The sequence below is a fragment of the Manihot esculenta genome, chromosome 9 (genome assembly GCF_001659605.2).
Source record: "Manihot esculenta cultivar AM560-2 chromosome 9, M.esculenta_v8, whole genome shotgun sequence".
Taxonomy (NCBI): domain Eukaryota; kingdom Viridiplantae; phylum Streptophyta; class Magnoliopsida; order Malpighiales; family Euphorbiaceae; genus Manihot; species Manihot esculenta.
In genome coordinates this window covers 9,067,886-9,087,566 of record NC_035169.2, presented here as the reverse complement: position 1 = coordinate 9,087,566, position 19,681 = coordinate 9,067,886, and the positions used below count along the sequence as shown (strand labels likewise).

General features: G+C 32.4%; 2 protein-coding genes across 4 annotated transcripts; one reads left to right on the top strand and one right to left on the bottom strand.

Moving 5' to 3' along the window:
• Positions 1-4,142: 4,142 nt before the first annotated feature.
• On the bottom strand, positions 4,143-7,684 carry LOC110621925 (CAAX prenyl protease 2). 2 transcript variants are annotated; one of them, XM_021766225.2, is made up of 8 exons: positions 7,366-7,682; positions 7,209-7,268; positions 6,851-7,063; positions 6,255-6,366; positions 5,899-5,970; positions 5,615-5,677; positions 4,770-4,847; positions 4,143-4,333 (listed from the first exon to the last, which is right to left on the bottom strand). In XM_021766225.2, exons 1-8 carry the CDS (start codon positions 7,642-7,644, stop codon positions 4,200-4,202), a joined length of 1,011 nt encoding a protein of 336 aa, XP_021621917.2. In that variant the 5' UTR covers positions 7,645-7,682; the 3' UTR covers positions 4,143-4,199. The 2 variants fall into 2 exon arrangements, with proteins under 2 accessions (XP_021621917.2, XP_043815908.1); XM_043959973.1 differs by lacking the exon at positions 5,899-5,970 and having other exon boundaries at positions 7,366-7,684.
• Positions 7,685-8,662: 978 nt separating this feature from the next.
• Positions 8,663-13,047, top strand: LOC122724583 (protein YIPF5 homolog). Of its 2 annotated transcripts, none has more exons than XM_043959974.1 (2): positions 8,663-9,521; positions 12,969-13,047. In XM_043959974.1, exons 1-2 carry the CDS (start codon positions 8,815-8,817, stop codon positions 13,030-13,032), a joined length of 771 nt encoding a protein of 256 aa, XP_043815909.1. In that variant the 5' UTR covers positions 8,663-8,814; the 3' UTR covers positions 13,033-13,047. The 2 variants fall into 2 exon arrangements, with proteins under 2 accessions (XP_043815909.1, XP_043815910.1); XM_043959975.1 differs by lacking the exon at positions 12,969-13,047 and adding an exon at positions 10,117-10,340 and having other exon boundaries at positions 8,664-9,521.
• The last annotated feature ends 6,634 nt before the right edge of the window (positions 13,048-19,681 follow it).

Below are 19,681 nucleotides of genomic sequence, written 5' to 3'. Positions count from 1 at the left end.
GCTATTAATTTTTATAGTATTCTTATATATTAAAAATATTTTTATAAAACATAATAATAATTAATTTTAATAATTTATAAAATTATAAAATAATATTATTATGTGACTAAAAGATCATTAGTACTATTTAATCACAATATTATTATATTAATTTATTAAAATAATAAAAAAATTTATTATTGAATAAATATATACAATATTATTAAATTACTTTTATATATCTAATCGCAACGTAATATTAATTTTATAATTATGAAATTTTATAATACAATAATTTTTTATTTAAAAATTATTAATAAAATTTATTAAATATTAATATATTAAAATTATAAAAAATATTTATTATTATAAAAATATAATATAAATAATATTATTAAATTAATATAATATAAATATTTTATTATAACATATTAAATTCAGTGTTCTTGTATATATATTTAATAATAGATAAATAATTTATAATTAGTATTATTTAATTATAATATTATTATAAAAATATATTAAAATTAATAAAATATATTATAAAAATTTTATAATAAAAAATTATAATATAAAAATAATATATTAATTAATTAATATAATTATAATATTTTAATAATTAAAAAAATTAAAAAAAATCATGACAAGTGGCGCCACGCTAAATGAAAAAATAAATAAATATCAAGCTAGTCTTAAAAATAAAAATAAATAAATAAATAATTGGTTGGCGTCATCTAAAATGGCTTAGGCCCTAGTGCCTGTCAGGCAGCCGTCAAACATCATTTTCGGCTGACACTTGAAAGTCCAATCCCAAATCTACAAATATTTTTACTCAAAATTCAAATACACAAATTAAAAATTTTTCACCTCTAAATTGACAAAAATTCCAAATATATATTAACTAGCCAAATTAAATCTTTAGGGACCATATAGAACAATTTAAATGAAGGGAAAATATGGAATTATGCCCAAAGATTCAGGCCAAAATATAAGATTGAGTTGAATAGATGTCAGTTCCTATATCATTTAATTTGTTAATCTTATTTCTAGTTCTATATGCAAAATCTATATTATTCCACCATTTCAAGCCCAAAAATTTTGCCCTGAAATTTTAAAATCCTAGCCCAAACTCAATATGAAAAGCTAGAAGAAAATTTACTAGCCATTTGAAGTGACCATTGCATTCATCTTCTGGTGAATCAAACAGGACAACGTAAACTTCAGGCCATCAATGTCAAATATTACCCCAGCAAGGGAAAGTTAAATAAGGTATTTCTTTGTTATATGTTTAGACATCATATTTAGCTTAAAAACTATATGAAAAAAAAAAGTCCTCTATTTTCAAAATATGCACAGAGTCTCAAATCTCAATCTTACAAAACTTATAAAGATCTCTATTACTTAAAATTAATTTCAGCAATTCAAGTATCGATTAGCTCCATACATCAGGCTTTCAAAAATATGCAGCAAGATAAAGGAATAAAACAAAACCAGAAGGTTACCTTGACTACTTGACCAGGACGTTCAGAGATGCCACGAAACTCAATGATATCCCGCATCATCTTTCATCACCCACAACAATGCATACACAAAATAATTTTGTTAAAAGATTAACATATAAGAAAATTTTTTGATGATTAATCTGATAGTTGAACTTAGATATTTCGATTTAAGTCTGATTACAACTCTAATTTGAAAACGTATGGGTTGTGTGAGAAAAAGAAAGAAAAAAAAACCTTAGAAATGCCATCCAATAGAGAAAACAGTGATTTTACTTTCGAAGAAACAAATCGGCGAACAACATATCTGCACCTTGCAAGTTTCAATCGTCAATCAAATCACCATGGTTTCTTAGATTTGATTTGTTATAAAGCAATGTATTCAACTTATATAACACTGAGGCATCACCACTTGTTTCTTAGAACTCCATGGATATGATCCAATTTTTTTAAAAAAAAAAAAAAAAACAGAAGAACTCTTGGTGCCATTCATACAACCTACCTGATCACTATCCTGTGTATTCCTCTGGTTCTACAGCTCCACCCTCCAAATATCAAATTCATAATCTGTTACGCCTTCCTGGTATGAAAATGAGCATTTATTTGAAATTTCAAGCCTTGTTTATACAGATCTTGGAATTTCACTTGTGATTCAATGAGAAGCAATATGGTATTTAACATTAAGAGATGGTCTTTTGTGTGGTTTGAAAAACAGAAAAGTACCATTTTTGTTTTTTTTTTAAAAAAATTTTTTTTACTTTAATAAATTGAATAGCATGTAATGTGGAATTAATTTTTTCATTAAGAGTTGATCTTCTATGTCTACTGAAAATTGAAAACCCTCACATTAATTTTTTTTAACTTTAGTAAACTTGTTTATTTCTCTTAGGAATGATAATTTTTGTTGGTCTTTTCAAAAGGGTTTCAAAGCTTCAACAAAAATTTCATTGAATGTAAGGCTATTTTAAGATATTATATTAATTTTAACTTAAATACGATTTATATGTCATAGAATACAGCTAATGTCACTAAGTGACCAAAATGATGGCAGATGCAACGTCTAAAGTCTTTTTTGTTTTTTGGTAAAAAAGAAACAGCCAAGTTCAGTGGCTTGGGAGTTGGGACCATTTTACCCATGAAGATAAGGATCACAAAGGCATGTGTAATTTCTACTGATCCAAAAAGAAAAGGAAATACAACAACGAGAAATCATGCAGGACGGTAATCATTGATGTAATTTAACCATGATCATACTGCATATTTGATTACTTTTATTTCATAACACAAAATATATATGAAAAAGGTATAATCATATTTACTGTTTAATTTATTTATTTTCAATTATTATCATAATAATTCACTCGATATACTAATACTACTGGTTGATTATTACTGTTAATTTTACTTTATATCATTGATTACATTATACCAGGCATAGGCTAAGACTTGTAGAAAGCTCCACAATAGCTTAGACGCTAGCAAAGCTCAAGTAAGCTCCCAACCTGCTTCTAAAGGTACAGAGAGGAAGGGTGATATTATGGATATTCTTTCTAACTGGAAATTTGATCAGGAGGGTGGTAGATAGGGCTTAGTTTATATGATTATTGTTGATAACTTACCTTTTAAATTTGCAATTTAGGCATTTCATTTCACTTGTATGTCCCAGATTTCATATTCCATCAACAAGGGTTGTTTCAAGAGATTGCTATGATAGAATATAACTAAGAAAGTGAATAAATTTAATATGTTAGGGCTTGTTGTTGAACCCAGATGCAAACTAAAGTAAGTACAGTTTGATTTTTCTCAATTGTGTTGAGAGTGAAGAGGGATTGAACTTGGGAAAGCACGTGTGAGAAGTGATAAATGCTTTGTTATAAGGTTATTAGGAACACGATTGCACCTCAAAGTGGCCAAGTAAGTGAGAGCCTTTATGGTTGAAAAGATTCGAGATCAAAACTGAACTGTTCAATTCGGAAGCTACTAGCAAGTATGTATTTGTGTTTATTTTTTCAATTCTTGCTCACTCTTTTATAATAGTCGCATTTTTTTTTCTTTTTTTTTTCCTATATATTCATTGTTAAATTATACACACATTTATATCAAGTATGAAACTATTATTAACAAAATTACCTTTTAAATATAATAGTTAAAAAAATACAGATAATTTAATCATAAAAACATTAAAACAACAAAAAAGAAATCCCAAATTAGTTTCCTCACAACACCTAAATAATTTTTTTTTTTTTTTAAAATCTTTTCTAACCTTCTAATCTCGTGGCAAAAGGCTAAGCGTATATTTTTAATTTAATTTATATTTTAATTTTAAAAAATTATTTAAAAATTTTAAATGATTATATCGAAAATAAAATCAAATTTAAATTATTTTTTGAGTACCTAACATAAAAAATGCTTTAATGACAATTTACGGACCTTTGCATGCAGCACCTAAAAGACATCCTTTGTATTGATTGAAGATTTCACCAATCAGCTGCAGACAACAGTATGTCTAGAATGGCTAACACCATTCATCATTTTCCTTTCAACAAACCCCTCCCTTTTTTTTTTCCGAACAACAAATCTCTCGAATCACAAAATCTTATGCTTGTCTATGCATTCTGGCCTAAACTTAAAAATCAATGAAATGAGTAGAATAAACAACACTCATACCAGCAAATAAAAAGTAGAATTAGAACAAGAATTTGATCCTTAAGAGTGACAGGTTTAATTCCAGGAACAATATCCATGCCAACATCTACAATTATTTGTTCTATCATTGTACAAATCTGGACGTGTAACAGGAAACAGAAGCCACAGGAAGGAAACTACTCCAGCTACAAATGCCAGACTCACTATTCCTGAAACAATCACAATCTACAGGGTTAATTCAACATAATAAATCGTGGACCTATCAAGTTTAAAGAATTTAACAAGGAGAAACAGCCTGTTTAGTCCAGGAAGCAACAAGAGATCATCAAAGCAAGCAGAAGGGCTTTGGCAAACCAAATAAGTAATACTAGTCAACAGCAACTGGCAATACGTACATAAAACAAGCAACCTCGTAAAAGAAAGCAAGTGAATCTGTTTTTATATTTCTGTTTTCTAATTACTCTGTTGAATACCTTTTTAATCAATGTGTTTTAAGAGAATGAGGACTTCCAACATAAAATAAACTATGAATAGTATAAAAAACTGAATTAACGAACAAGTTTTGAAAATTCCTGCTCTGCCATATTGCCTCCATTCTTAAAAATCTGTCATAAATGATACTTGTCTTCAACTCTACTCACATACCTTTACTCCTTGCAAACAGCACAGGCAATCCCATAAAATTGCAAAATACATGAGCAACTAATGGAGCCAGAAGGTGTCCTGCAAAGATTATTAAAGCTATGGATTAGACAGGAAATGTCTCCAAAACACAGAAAAATAAGCAACTCGATAATGAAGAACTATCAACTATTCTATTAACCAGGTGAATAAAGCGCATAAACATAGCGGCATTGACCTAACATATAGCAACAACTTGGTATTTAAATATCTAGCTAAGGTTTGGTATCTTATGCAAACCACAAATGTAGTCTATCAAAATGATTGAAGGTACTTTATAAGAACAGCATACCAGCCATCACTCAGAAGTACTGGTTTGCATGCAAAAGAAAACATTTATTTGAAGTGACTAATCACTCAATTAACACAAACTCTTTTCCTTTCCCCCCTCTTACATGTTTCAGAATCTGAGTATAACCATCCTGGATCAGTAGGAACTGACTCCAACAGTCCTTTAGTCTCTGCAGTAAAACCACTAAACCTAATCCATATATTACAATTCTTCAAAGATCTCGAGTTTGGTGAACTGAATCTTATCACATGAGATTTAATGACCCCAAATCCAATGAGGTAAAAAAAAAAAAAAACAACAATACTTGTATACGTGAATTTCATCCGTTGGTACTTTACCAGTTAGTGAAACAGCAGTTTAGTACAAACTTCACAATTATTTTTATTTATCCCAGATCAGATGTAGCATCATAAGCATGCCTATCTAGAAAGAATCACATAAAATCAGTAATGGACTCTACTTAATAGAAATTTAGTAAAACAAATGTATCTACTACTTACTACAAGGAATGACTTACCTGTTCGAATGAAAAGAAAAGAAGCATATGAGCCAAAAATCACAGTGTAGCCAAGCTGAAGTCCTAAAACACATAAATAAAGTCCAATCAACAATGAGATATTAGCAAATTATAAAAAAAAATTCTTATTAAATTCTTCACTGAAAAATGGATCAATAATTTTACAGATAACCAGGCCATAAATATAATATAAAAAAATAAGCCAATTATACTCTGGAGTTGTTAAACACTTGAACTATAAAAATGGCATCAATCTAACTAAAATCACAAGAAGCAGAATGTACCTACAGCCATGGAGGCCTTAAGCATACTGTAGTTATGCCTGATATATGTCTCCATCCAATGGTTTAAATGTGCTGCACAGATAATGATTATACTCAATAAGAATGCTTCACATAACATCCACCTATGCATCTGACATGGCATATAATTAGCAATAAAATGCTCAATGTACCCATCAGAAGCTGAAACTAAATTCTAAAAATGGAAGCTGTATATTAGGTTGAGAAACATGCATGCTTAACAAAGGAACCAAAATCTTGTTTTCCAACAAAGCATCAATGAACAAAAAGTTTTAGGCAGAACAGAAGAAAAAGATACAAGGAATACAAAGCAAGTAATTGCCAAAATATTAACTTACCCAAGCTGAAAAGAACAGGGCAGAGAAAAATGACACTGTATATCTTGAATCCACCGCAAAGAAGTAAAGGTATCATACATGCTCTAAACACCAATTCCTCTGTTAATGGAGCCTGTGTGGCAGAGTCAAGGATTAATTTAATGGAGAATTTTATATTTTCCATTTAAATAATCAAATTCTAACCAAATAAAGGACAATAGACAATGGTCAGAACTCATGATAGCTTAGGCAATAACCAATCCACTTGTTCATCACAAAAATGAATGCAAAATTTTGAACATATTTAAGTACAGAAAAGGATGACCTGCATTTTGCGGTTAACATCATTTGGCAAAAGTACTTTTAGGCATACTTTTGAACTGATTAACACTCTATAGTCCATATATAATTTACACTGGCCAATTTCTCAATATTGTATCGCGTAAGTTGGAGTTCCTCTTCCAACCAGCCGCTCACGTAACATTTGTCAAAAGTAATAACAACAGACACCATTATTCACACATGCATACAAGCATAAAAGCACGTCCATATGACAAAATCATTCCAACAGTATTTCCTCTAGAATGCCAACAATCTAAAATAATAAAGAAACTGACCACCACATAATTGCGCCAAGCCAAAACATTAGAAGCAGCTGAAGACATCCAATCAATAAAGTTTTGCAGGAGATGTTTAACGCAGTCAAATGAAAGGCCTCCATCCTCATTCAAGTGCTCCTTCCATGACTCCATCAATAACAATGACTTGAGGCAAAAAGATCCAGCGTACATTAAAGAAGTCAAGGAGAGAGGAATGACCACTGCTTGCCACTGTTTCACACATAAAATTGCATTTCAATATGCAAATTTAGCAATCAGTCACCTTTCCCAATCTGCAGATCATACAAGAATATAAAGCGAAAATTACCATTTGCAACCCAAAAAACAATCAAAATGTTCTAAGCATGATACTCACAATATGGTCAAACCGGATGCCATAAACGCCAAATAAATTAGCTGCCTCCCTGCTTCTCATCTACCATTATTAAGTATTCAACGTAAGTTTAGCAATTAAGCAAACTTAGACTAGAAGTGAGCAATTAGGAAGTAGTGCAGAGAAGATAAGATCTTACCGGAAGGATAAGGGCGCACAAAATAATAGACACTATCGAAGAAATAATGGCGCATACGAACCGTCGGATCATGAATTCCTTGAGAGAGGAAGGAGGTGGAAGCCGTAAGATCAAACTGGGAGCATAGAGAATAGCCACATATAACAAAGTCATGGCGGCGCAGGCTATCATCACCGCCGGTTTCGTCAAGCCGGTTTCTTGCTCCATTTTCCTCTTCTCAAACCCTAGACAGTTCACTAGAGATTTTAAGTAATCGCAGCGTCTGCCTGTCGGGACCATTTGTGTCTCTTATAGGGTTTTTCCTTCTATTTTATCACTTCACTATGGGTGATTGGGCTGACTACAGTAGAACGTGGGGAAAATTATATACGCACAAAATTGTATGAAAATAATTCTTTTGATAAAATATCAAAAAAATAATTATTATTTACCCCTTATATTTAACAATATTAATAAGTAAATTTCGTATTTTTTATAAGAGGTGAATTTTTTTTTTTAGATAAAGAGGTGAATTAAGAGAGTTAGATCAAAACATTATAATTCAATTTTGATATAATTATTATCGAACTAAATCTATAATTATAACAATTAAATTATACAACACACTAAAATTTTAATTTTTATATGATTATTTTACAATCAATTTTACTAAATTTTAAGAAGCCGAATGCCCAATAAATTTAAAAAAATTATGGACTAGACTTTTAAGTTTTATTAAAACGTAAACATACCAAATTGCAGGTTTACCATTTTTATAGTGAATACAAAATTTTTATTTATAGTTTAATAAATTTTAGGTATTAGTGAAAAAGGGGATGGAATATATTAAGAGTAGAAGACAAATTATGTCAAAAAAGAAAAGTGGTCATGTTAATAATGATTTGCTTAGAAGGGGAAGCATCCATAGTCTCTCTAATCTATGGGACTGAAAATGAAATAAAACGGCCTTTTTAACATCAAAAAAGAAAATCTTGCTCATTCTTTTCTAATTCCAATGTTAGTTTTTTTTTTTTTGGAACAAATGTTAGTTTTCCAAACCAAATAGATCTTAAATTTAAGTAAAAATTGGTTAAAACTATAAAATATTGGGCTGAAACTGGAAATAGTAAAATCCATGGATTTTGAAGTAATTTGAAAAAAAGCCAATTTTGTGGCGGGCAATGTAGTAATTGCGGGCGCGTTTAAATGCTCCAGAAGCGTCATCCGGCGAATTATGCTGCCAACGCTCATCCCCACACGCCGAACAAAACATACGAAAAGTCAAATATACCCCTCATCTGTCCCTTCTAAAGACTCTTCTATGCCTTATTGTATCCCCCCCCCCTCCCAGTTGAAAATCTCAGCACTTAACTTTTCCTTCTTCGTAGTTGAAATCCAAAACCCTAAACTGATCTCCGAAAATCGAAACCTCAAGACACTGATTTGCCTTCTGCCCTGCTCTCAAACCCCATGACGAAGGACTTCGCGGTGCCGCCTGTAATTTTTCCGTCCGGGGGCAACCCTACGGTCGGTAGTGCCTCAAATATGCAGCAACGCCGGGTTGCAACGGCTCCGTTTCAGCCTCCACGGCCTTCAAACTCCGGAATCCCCTTCATGTCATTCGAGATCGGTTCCGCTACAACCGCACCCTACGGAGCCGGTCCTATAGGCGGTGGGTCTACCTTGTCCTCTGGCGGCGTTAACTTTGAAGACGAAGAGCCACTCCTCGACGAGCTCGGTATACATCCTGATCAAATCTGGAGAAAGACGAAATCAATTCTGAATCCATTCCGCGTTAACCCTACATTCCACAAAGATTCGGATCTGTCTGGCCCGATCTTCCTCTACCTCTCCCTTTGCTTATTTCAATTACTTGCCGGAAAAATCCAGTTTGGTGTGATTTTGGGCTGGATTGTTGTGTCGTCGATTTTTCTATACGTGGTGTTCAATATGTTGGCTGGGAGAAATGGCAATTTGGATCTGCATACTTGTACGAGTGTTCTTGGTTATTGTTTACTGCCGGTGGTGATGTTATCAGCGATCTCTCTTTTCTTGCCGCAGGGTGGGCCTGTCAGATTCTTGATCGCAGGGGTTTTTGTCATTTGGGCAACTAGGGCTTGCACGAATCTAATGGTGGCAGTGGCTGATGGAGGAGAGGAACATCGTGGATTGATTGCGTACGCTTGTTTCTTGATTTATACTCTGTTTTCGTTGCTTGTTATATTTTGATGAGAATAATGTACGATTGGATTTTTTTTTTTTTAACTCGCTCTTTAGTTTAAACATATTGTAGCTTTGGTTGGATTTTTTTTTTCTTCCAGTTGCAGGTGATCATAAATCTAAAATACGGTGACATGCTATATCATGATTTTGTACTTAATCGCTCTGTAGAAATGAAAATATTAAAATGAGCCGTAAATTTGGTTAGACGATTTTCCCTTTCCGATATACTAGTTTGTCTTCTTAGTTTTCCATTAGAATGTAATACTATAGTACTCAAAACACATTACTGAAAAGAGATGTTGACAAGCTGATGCTTTTGTTCTTCGCCAATTTTGTTACTCTTCCTTGTCAAGTAGTCACTGAGAGCTTGGATTGTCAACTAACTTAACAATGAATTGATTGGATGTACCAAATTATGTAAGTGAACTGGTCACATGTTGTGTAAGGAAGCTGTCTATGGTTCAATTTTGGTAGGATTTTTCTTCAATTATGTGTTCTTTATGTATCAGTAATTTGTTTTTCTTAATGTTCATGTCTTGTTCCTGCAAGATCCATTGGTTGTATAAAATCCTAGGATGCTTGACTGGCTCAGAGAAGTTGCTGGCTGTCCTCCATGCTTGAAAGTTTAGCTGTTATGGGGATAGGATGACCATAGTTTGTACTTTTTTGGTAGCTGCTTCAAGGGAATCATATCAAAGAATGAGTGTATCATATTAGGAAAGTTTTTTTGGGTCATATGCGTGAAGGTAATCGAATAAACATCATTTATGATGTGTAGTTATTGCCTCTATTTATGGGAAGATTATCTTACCTTCCACATTTGATCAAAACTTTTAGACTTCATTTGAATATGAATATATGTGGATTTCAAATGATGAGGTATTTGTATTTGATAATGTTGAAATTTTATTATTTTTTACTGGAAACAAAAATCAATATCCACAATCATTCGAATTGCACTTTGCAATACGCCTAAAAGTGTAGGTGTTCATTTAATCTGATTTGTTATGATTTATTTTGTGCTGTTAAGGGGCTTTTATGCGTTCTTGTCCTGTTCTATCATATATTATTTGTATTGGGTCTGATCGATAGACATATCACTTTCTCAATGTTAATAGCTTAATTAGCCGGTCTTTAGGGTCAAGATCTTCCTATATTTTGCTTTTGGCGCGTCTACCATGAAATTCTATTTTCATGGATTAGGTGTTCCAAAAAAGCCTCGCCTGATCCTTTTTAAAATCCTTGACACCATAGAGTTGTTTGGAAAATTGGTTTTTTTAATGGAATTGGGAATTTCTTGAAGTTTTTGAAACGTGTTATTCTCCAACCTGATAACTAATTCAAGCAATGGTTTTCATTTTTGAGCTGATGATTTTGTACGACTATAATATGTTACGTGGGTATTAACACTATGTTTGAAAGAGAGTTTTTGGAATTTTTAAAGGTCAAGTAAGGATTTTTAAAATAATCCTTCTGTTTAGAATGGTGATCTTTTAAGCAAGCTAAAGTTTTTGGCCTTCAAAACTTTTAAAAGCCCAACTTTTTTAACCTACTAGATTTGTTGGTTAATGGTGTTTTGATATTTTATCTTTTATTAACTAATCATTTTCACCTGCATCCATATCCTATCATGTATTTTCTGGTTTTCTCTACCTTAGCCTCCGTTGTTTCCTTTACTCACTGTTATTTCTACTTCACTTCTTCAATTTACTAAAAATACTAATAGCACATTTGACATTAAGTTTGAAGTTCTAAAAAATGCTTTTTAGAAAAAGGATTATTTTAAAATGTGGAAGGAGACATTTTGTAAAGTTATTTTGGTATTTTAGTGTTTTATAATTAAATTATATTAAAAATTATTTTCAATTATTTTTAAATCTTTTACCTATTGGAAAATACGAAGTAACAGAGTTGTTTGGGCTCTACAATGGCTTAAATGTAAGAAGATGCTCTCATTTAATTTTGCGAAGGCTTTCTAAAACGGTTCCAAATCCCTGAATATGTATAGCCTATTTATTCAACATATTGGCATCTGTTTGAATTATTGTGCATTACAATAATGTCCGAGTTTCGATACCCATGCAATATCTAAATTTAGTTTTTTTTTTTTTTTTACGTCCAAGTATTGTACCAAATGATTATACGAACAGTGCTGAAAAAACATCATCATGGGTCCTAGAACAATTGTGTAAGAAATGTGGATGGTGAGTTGAGCAACCGTAGAATCAAAAGGTTGAAGAGGCTGCCGCTGTTTGGTGAAATGTGATTATTTTATTTTATTTTATCTCCTGAGATTGAATTCTGGATGAAGTAGGGATTTGGAACGCAAATATTAGTGGTTGTCAATGGAGAAAGTGTCACTATCTTCACTTCTTTTGTGGTGGTTAGGTCTACTTCTCTTGACTTCCATTTTCATGGTTTAGGTGAAGATTTAAATTTTTAAAACATTATTTCTTGTTAGAATAATTTGTATACTTTTTGTACGAGGCTGTAAATTTTGGAACTTGGATCAATTGACTCTTCAACTTTTTCCATCGCAAGATTTTTCTTAGCAACAATTAAATTGAAACTTTTTTTTTTTTCATTGTGAAAAATACATGCTATTATTAGATTAAATGTGTAACATGAGATTATATTTATTGAATAGCGAGTTTTTTTTTCATAGAAAATACAAATGTAATTGTTAATAAAATTCTTTTTCTTTATAAACTAAAAATAGCATATACAACTTAATTTCTCATCTGTTTGATATTATTGTTAGAATTGGTAATGAAAAAAACACTTTTTTTAAAAAATATTATTTAGAAAATATTAAAAGTTAATTAAAAATTATTTTTTATATAATTTAGTTACAAGAACAATAAAGTAATGAAACTATTTTTTAAAACTATTTTTTCAACAATATCTAATTAAAAAAAAACACTTCCCTAATTTCCAAACATAATCTTAGTCTAATGGTAAATAAATATTAAAAATAATTTTTATATAATAAAATTGCATTTTTGTAATTTTAAAAAAATGTATTTTTAAAAAATTTTATATTAATTAAAATACTAAATTTTAATATTTTAAATTAAAAATAATAGTTTATTATTGAAAAAAATATTTATTATTAAAAATAATATTATATTATGTTAAAATTTATTTGGCTCTTTATAACAGTACATGAATTTAATTGATAAAAAATTTTAAATTAGACTTATTTAATTTTGAATAAAATATAGAAATTTAATTGAATTTATTTTTATTAATGAGATTGACAATAATAAAATAAAAAATTGTTTAAAATGAATATGTTAGCAACCCGTGAGGTTGAATTTAGAGCAGCTGTTAGAAGAGAAATAAATATTTATTTAGTTTTGAAAAGTGACCCTTAATTATCTTCTGTTGGATTGTTGTAGATTTGTTGAAGTGCGTTCTACTTACCACCTTCCCAGCTTTCCACCTCCACATATATATAATTAAACCTAACTCTCCAAATACAAACCCAACAATATCAGAGCCAAGCAACTACAAGCAACAATGGCTTCTGCAGTTCTCTCAGAGTGTTGCACAACAGATATGGAAGATGAAGAAGAAGAGCTCTTTGAAATCGATCTAGACGCAGTTGACAGGATCCCTCCTCCCCATTACTGGGAAAGCTATTTCACAGCAACAAGCAGTGCTCTTCTTGCAAATTGTTTGTTGCCAATTGCTGATGTTTCCTGCGCTGTTCCAACTTCATCTACTCTGTCGAGTGTTTTGTCTTTGACTGAACACCTTGTTTTCTTCAGGTTTCAGAATTTCCAAGACTTTCTGGGGCACACCGACGAGAAAAACAGAACATAATTTTACATTTCCAAAAGCTTTCAAGTTTGTTTGTTTCTTTTTTTTTTTTTTTTTTTCTCTCCTTTCTTGACTTCTATATGTTATTTTTCAAAGCCAAAAGGATATTTATTTATTTATTTCCTTTTTATTTTAGTTTGTGGGGATGGATTTGATGGTTTGGTTTGTAGTTCGGTTAAAGAGTGGAATACGAAAGTCCTAAAAGACACAAATAATGAATGAAAAGAAACATTTTAATTTTTATTGCTAATATTAAATAAAAATGAGTCTAATTAAACTATTTTAATTTTGTGGAAGAGTTACGTTAAGTCTAATTCAAATCTTTTGATCAGTTAAACCCGCATATCTTTGTTAAATGTTAAATAAATCGTGATATAATATAAAAAAATTTAATAATAAAATATTATTTATTATAATTTAAAATATCAAAAATTTAATATTTTAATTAATATAAAATTAAAAAAACATAAAATAGTGAAAATCACGGAGCATCATGATCTTGTGGTACGAGATTGGCAGCAGGGACAATGGCTGGAAATCTCTGCAAACAAAACCATATACTACATCTGATTTTTCCAACACTAATTGTTTCCTTTCTCTCTATTGGTCTAAGTTTGTCAATTAGCGTTAGACAGTTAGACTGTTTGTTTAGTTTTCTTAGGCATGATTTGTTTAACATCTTTATATTATGTGTGCTTGGTAAGGAAAAAAAATAGTGAGACAATAATGGTATTGGCAATAATTGAAATGATTTCAAAGCCATCATACCTAATTTAATTAAGAAGAAAAGGGAAATAATAGAATCAAAAAATAACACAAAAACTTTATTCAATGAGAAAGGGTGACAATCAATATAATAAATGGTAACATGTGTAAGGACAATAATAGAGAAGTGACCTAAGAAAGCTATCGCATCTCAATTTTTACATTTTCACTAAAAAACAAATATTATTAGGACCTATTAATATTTAACAAAAATTTAAAAAATCGATTTAATTAAATTAATTTAAAAATTTGATTTAATTTTTTATTTATTTTGATTCGATTTAATTTTTAATTTTAAAATTTTTTGTTATTTGAGTTCAGTTTAATTTTAATTAAAAAAAATTAAAAAAGTCGAACCGAACTTATTAGTGACAATAAATTTAATTGAAATATTTTAAAATTTAATTAAAATATTTTAATATTAATATGATATAATTTTTTTATATTATTAAAAATAATATATTATTATCACTAATTGGTTCGATTTAATTTTTTTAATTTGTTTGATAAAAATTGAATCGAACTGAAATAACTAGAATTTTTAAAATTAAAAATCAAAGCGAATTGAAATAAATGAAAAATCGAACAAAATTTTCAAATTAATTTGATTCGGTCAATTTTTTCGATTTGAATCGAATATTGCTCCCCATAACTACTAATGTTACGAAAATAGATTCACTAATGTTACTAAAATAGGTCTTAATAATCTGTTTGGAAAGAGAGAGATAAGATTTTTAATGATTTTTAAATTTTAATAATTTTTTATTATTTAAAGGTAAAATGAAAATTTTAAGTTATTTTTAAAAGAAAATTTTCTCAACTCATTGATTTGATGAGTTCAAATTAAAGGGTTTTAGAAATTTTTAAAAATCTCAAAAAACCTTACTCTACTTCGTTTCAAACACAAATTAATTTTTTTTTTTTTAAATCTTTCCATTACCTTAAATAAGTCTCATATTGAAAAAAAAAAACATCAACATGACTTGCCATCCAAGACCAATTTCTGATTCAGTACAACATTAAACTGTGTATGTTGATATTCCATCAACATCGATCTGTGTTAGCACTTTTTAATAAGGCTAATCGATTCCAGTTTTAATATAATTTTTTTAAAGAATTAGAATCCGAATTATATCTCCAATTCTTTAAATTTTAGAAATTATATTTAGAACTAAATTTTGATATAATTCTAGAACGATTATAAGTAATTTTAGTACAATTTCAATTTGATTTTAATTTTAATTTTTATTTTTTTTATTTTAATTTTAATTCAAATTTTTACAAATAAAATTATAATATTCTTCAATTAATTTTAAAATAGTAAATAACCAATATCAAAATAATAATCATAATAAGTAATTTTGCTTCATCTATAATAATTCAATCACTATCCAATAATTGATCAGTCTTATGGTTTTATATATTCTTCTCAATTATTCAAAGTTTTCTGTAAATTATTTATAATCAGGTTTATAATTTTTTTGAAAAACAATCGTTAGATATTGATGTGTCTGATAGCAAGTTGAGTTGTGATTTATCAGTTTACAAAAGAGATGTGAGGTAGTTAGCGCCTATCGGTAGCCACTTTAATACTCAATTTTGTAAATTGATAGAATGGACGAATGTAATGAATTGCTTAGTACTCAGAATGAGTGTGTAAAAATGCATACCTCTATCTCTGTGCACATTAACTTTTATACTGCAAGAAGGTGGAGTTGGTTATCAAATCTTCTGGAAATTCGACTGGCACCGGTTAGTTGGATAAGGGATCCCATGATTATAGGTGTAATGAGAATCTGCTTATCCGCCAAGGGTAACTTTCTATAAAGTCTCGTCCTGCTCAATAGAAGGCGAGTCTTGATGAAGAACTGAACGCTACAGTGTTTGAGTCTTCCTTTTTATGGGTGGGACCTCGTATCAGCCTATCAGACACTTGTCACGTGACTCTATCTTATGGTGACAGCTCATGGTTTACTTTGGGGGATTGTCATGTCACATTAGAGGTCCCCCACTGGTCTTCGATTCTTTAGATTCAAAGGTTACAATTGTTTTCACGATCTTGGGCATGTGGCATGTTTGGATTGACTCTTCATGCTCACGTCGGTTCACCTATTCCCAGTCATGAATGATGAATACCTTATTTCTTGAGCCGCATTGATACCAGCCACCAACATAATATGTATATAAACCTTTCTTCTTCTCTGATTACCACTGTAATACTCGGCTAGACCCCGGCATCGAAATTCCTACATTCCGGCGGAATTTTCGTTAGAATCCGGAATTCTCGGATGTCGAGCCTTCTAGAAGGGTAAAATAAAGGTTTTCTAAAATGTTTTTACATGTTTTTATAGTTTTATTGAAGAAAGAAAATTGAGTTTTGAAAGAAAAAGACCAAGGAGAAAAACCCAGGTTCGGCCGTCGAGCCTCAAGTTCGGCCGCCGAACATGGGGGGTTTGGGGAGACACCTTTGGCGCCCGAAGGTGGTCTGACCAGCCACTTATAAAGGGTCCCTTGTTCGAAAATGGGCGAGTTTTCTCTCTCTATTTTCGGGCATAGGTGAGATTTCGCCCTCCTTTGGTTGATTTTATGTTTTCCTTCAAATCTTTCAAATTTTTGACAAACTTTCAACTTGTTTTGAAGTTTTTGAGCTAAAGATCAAAGTTTTGAAGCTTGGGGACCCCCGGAGCTCGTTCCTCCATATCTTCGAGTTTGGGATCGCATCTCCTCTCGATCTTCAAGAGGTCAGTGTCGATCCACACCTTTTATGATGTTTTAAATAAGTTTTAAGAAGGGGTTAAGGGTTTTGATGCATGATTAGGCTAGAGAGTTTATGTACCCTTTATGATAAATATATGTTTAATGTGATGTTTGTTGGGGTATATGCTAGTTTTATGCCCCTATATGCTTGAATAAGTGTTTATGCATGTTTTATAATAGTTGAATGCATGTTGGGAAGTTGGGATGGCTGAATGTGGGATGGCAGAATCGAGTTCTGCCACTCAGAAGGATCCAGGTTCGGCCGCTGAACCTGTCAGGGAAGGCAGTTTAGGCCGCCTAAACTCACCCCTGAAAGTTTGGACTTTCGGCTCTGGATGGGAGTTTCGGCCGCCGAACCTGCCCCCGAAAGTGCGTGACTTTCGGCTCTGGAAGGAGTTTCGGCCGCCGAACCCTACCCCCGAAAGTGCCTGACTTTCGGCTCTGGAGGAACCTTCGGCCGCCGAACCTGCCGCCGAAAGTCCCCTGTCCAGCCTTCCTTTGCATGTTTTCTATGCATATTTTGGTGATGTTTTAGGGGGTTTTTGGGGAGTTGTTTAGAGTCATGTTAGAGTTTATTTGGTCTCTCATTTGAGTCCACCTATGTAGGATCGGACCCGAGGAACCAAGGAGGCCAGCAGTGTTAGCTGCTTCAGAGTTAGTCCAGAGTTAGCCAGAGGTGAGTAGAACACAACTCTTTTTATTGCAAGCAAATAAACTTTTAAGCATGATCATGCATCATAAATGCCATGTATGAAATAGGTTGTCTTGCATTAGAATTCACGAATATGATGCATTGCATAATATGATGTTGATGTGGATGGATGTTGGATGACCCATTGGCCCTTGATATGATATGATATGATATGGTATGGAAGTCCAGGTCGAGGCCAATTCTACGCCCCTGGCATATTGGATATGTTATGTTATGATATATTAAGCGAAAATCCTGAGAAGCTCCCGTTGTGGACCGGGCACATTGGATTATGTAGAGGGTCATTGGTGACAAGTCCATCCTTGATGTGATTTGTTTGTGATGTGATGCATTTCATGATGGTATATGTTTAATGAACTGTTTTTATTGTTCTGCTCACTGGGCTTTAGTAGCTCACCCCTTTCCCCTAACCCCCAGATTTGCAGGTTCAGGATAGACTGGGAGGTCGTCAAGGGTAAAAGCTATGTATTTGTAATAGATTAGTAGTGGACATGATATGTAAAATGTAATGTAATGTAAAGTATTGTAAAGTAATGTAAAGAGGATTAGTATTGTGTTTGGCTCTAATGTATGGTTAATCCCTTTTTGTACATGATCTATATGAAATGTTTTAATGATGAGTTATGTTGAACCAGACTTGATATATGATATGTTGCCCCACTAGAGCATTTGATGAGGGCTCTAGTGTGGGGTTTTATGTTTACAGTTATGGTGCATGCACATGTCAAGCTTGGTATGTGAAAAGTTTAAAGTTTTTATGAAAATGTATGATCATGTATGAGATTTTATCAGATGTACAGGATGTATGTAGGCTTGCTATGGGTTCCGACGACCTTAAGTCGATCTGGATCCCAGCACCGGTAGCGGTCTGGTTTTCGGGTCGTTACAGAGTGGTATCAGAGCCCTAGGTTCATATAATCAGACTTAGAGAGTGTCAGGCTCATAGATGTCATAGAAGGACAAGCACAATAGGAAAAATCATGTCCACTAGAATAGGATGTAGAGTCCTGTCTTGATGATGAGGTGTAATGCCATGACTATATACATGTGTATTAATGATATGCTATGTATGATGTGGGTTTATGTGTTATCACATGAACCATATGATGTTAATGTTTATGTGTTTTATGTTGTGTTTCAGAATGAGAATGCGAGGCACTCGTCAATCTGCACGATTGACTAGAGTCCCACCAGAGAATGAGGGCATGGATGCCCGTCCCCCTGCTTTGCCAAGGGCAATGTCATGCAGATCAAGTAGAGAGGGAACGTCAAGGGATCCTAGAAGGTATTTTGATGTAAGCAGGAGGGGAACAGTTCAGGGTGGTATGTCAGCTGATATGAGGGGATCAGAGGAGGATGAGCAGAGCAGAGATGGTAGCTTGGGCATGAGTATGTCAGAAGAGGGCATGAAAGAATCTCAAGGAGGTGCTCAGACCTCGGGGTTTGGTTATCCACCCCAGTATCAACCCTTTCCACAGGGCCCAGGGTATCTGATGGGGGGGTACATCGAATTACTCCAGCTTTAACCCATATCCCTCCTACATGCCTTACCCTCCTTTTTATCCACCATATCCCCAGTACCCCATGTATCCACCCTCACCCTTCTATCCAAATACAGCAGAAACTGTAGCCCCTGAAATCCAAACACCCAAACCTAGCTCATCTGTGGGGAGTAAGGTAAAGATGACAGATTACCTGAAGCTGGATGCTCCCAAATTCAAGACTGGTGATGATCCGTTTGAGTATCTCAAAATGGTAAAGATGATTATAGATGAGTTGGGGGCAAATGATAGTAGGGCCATTCAGATGGCGGGGTTCACATTGAAATGCAAGAAACCAAGAGAATGGTTCAAAAATTATGTGGACCCAAGGTTGGACAGCTTATCCTGGGAGGAGTTTGCAAATGAGTTTGTTGGATGGGTGTTTCCAGACAGTTCCAGAGAGCTGAAAGTTGTTGAGTTTGAACAGCTAAGGCAGACAGAGGAGATGAGTGTCGACGATTGCACCGACAAGTTTCTGGAGTTGCTGCAATATGTGGGCCAGGCATATGACTCA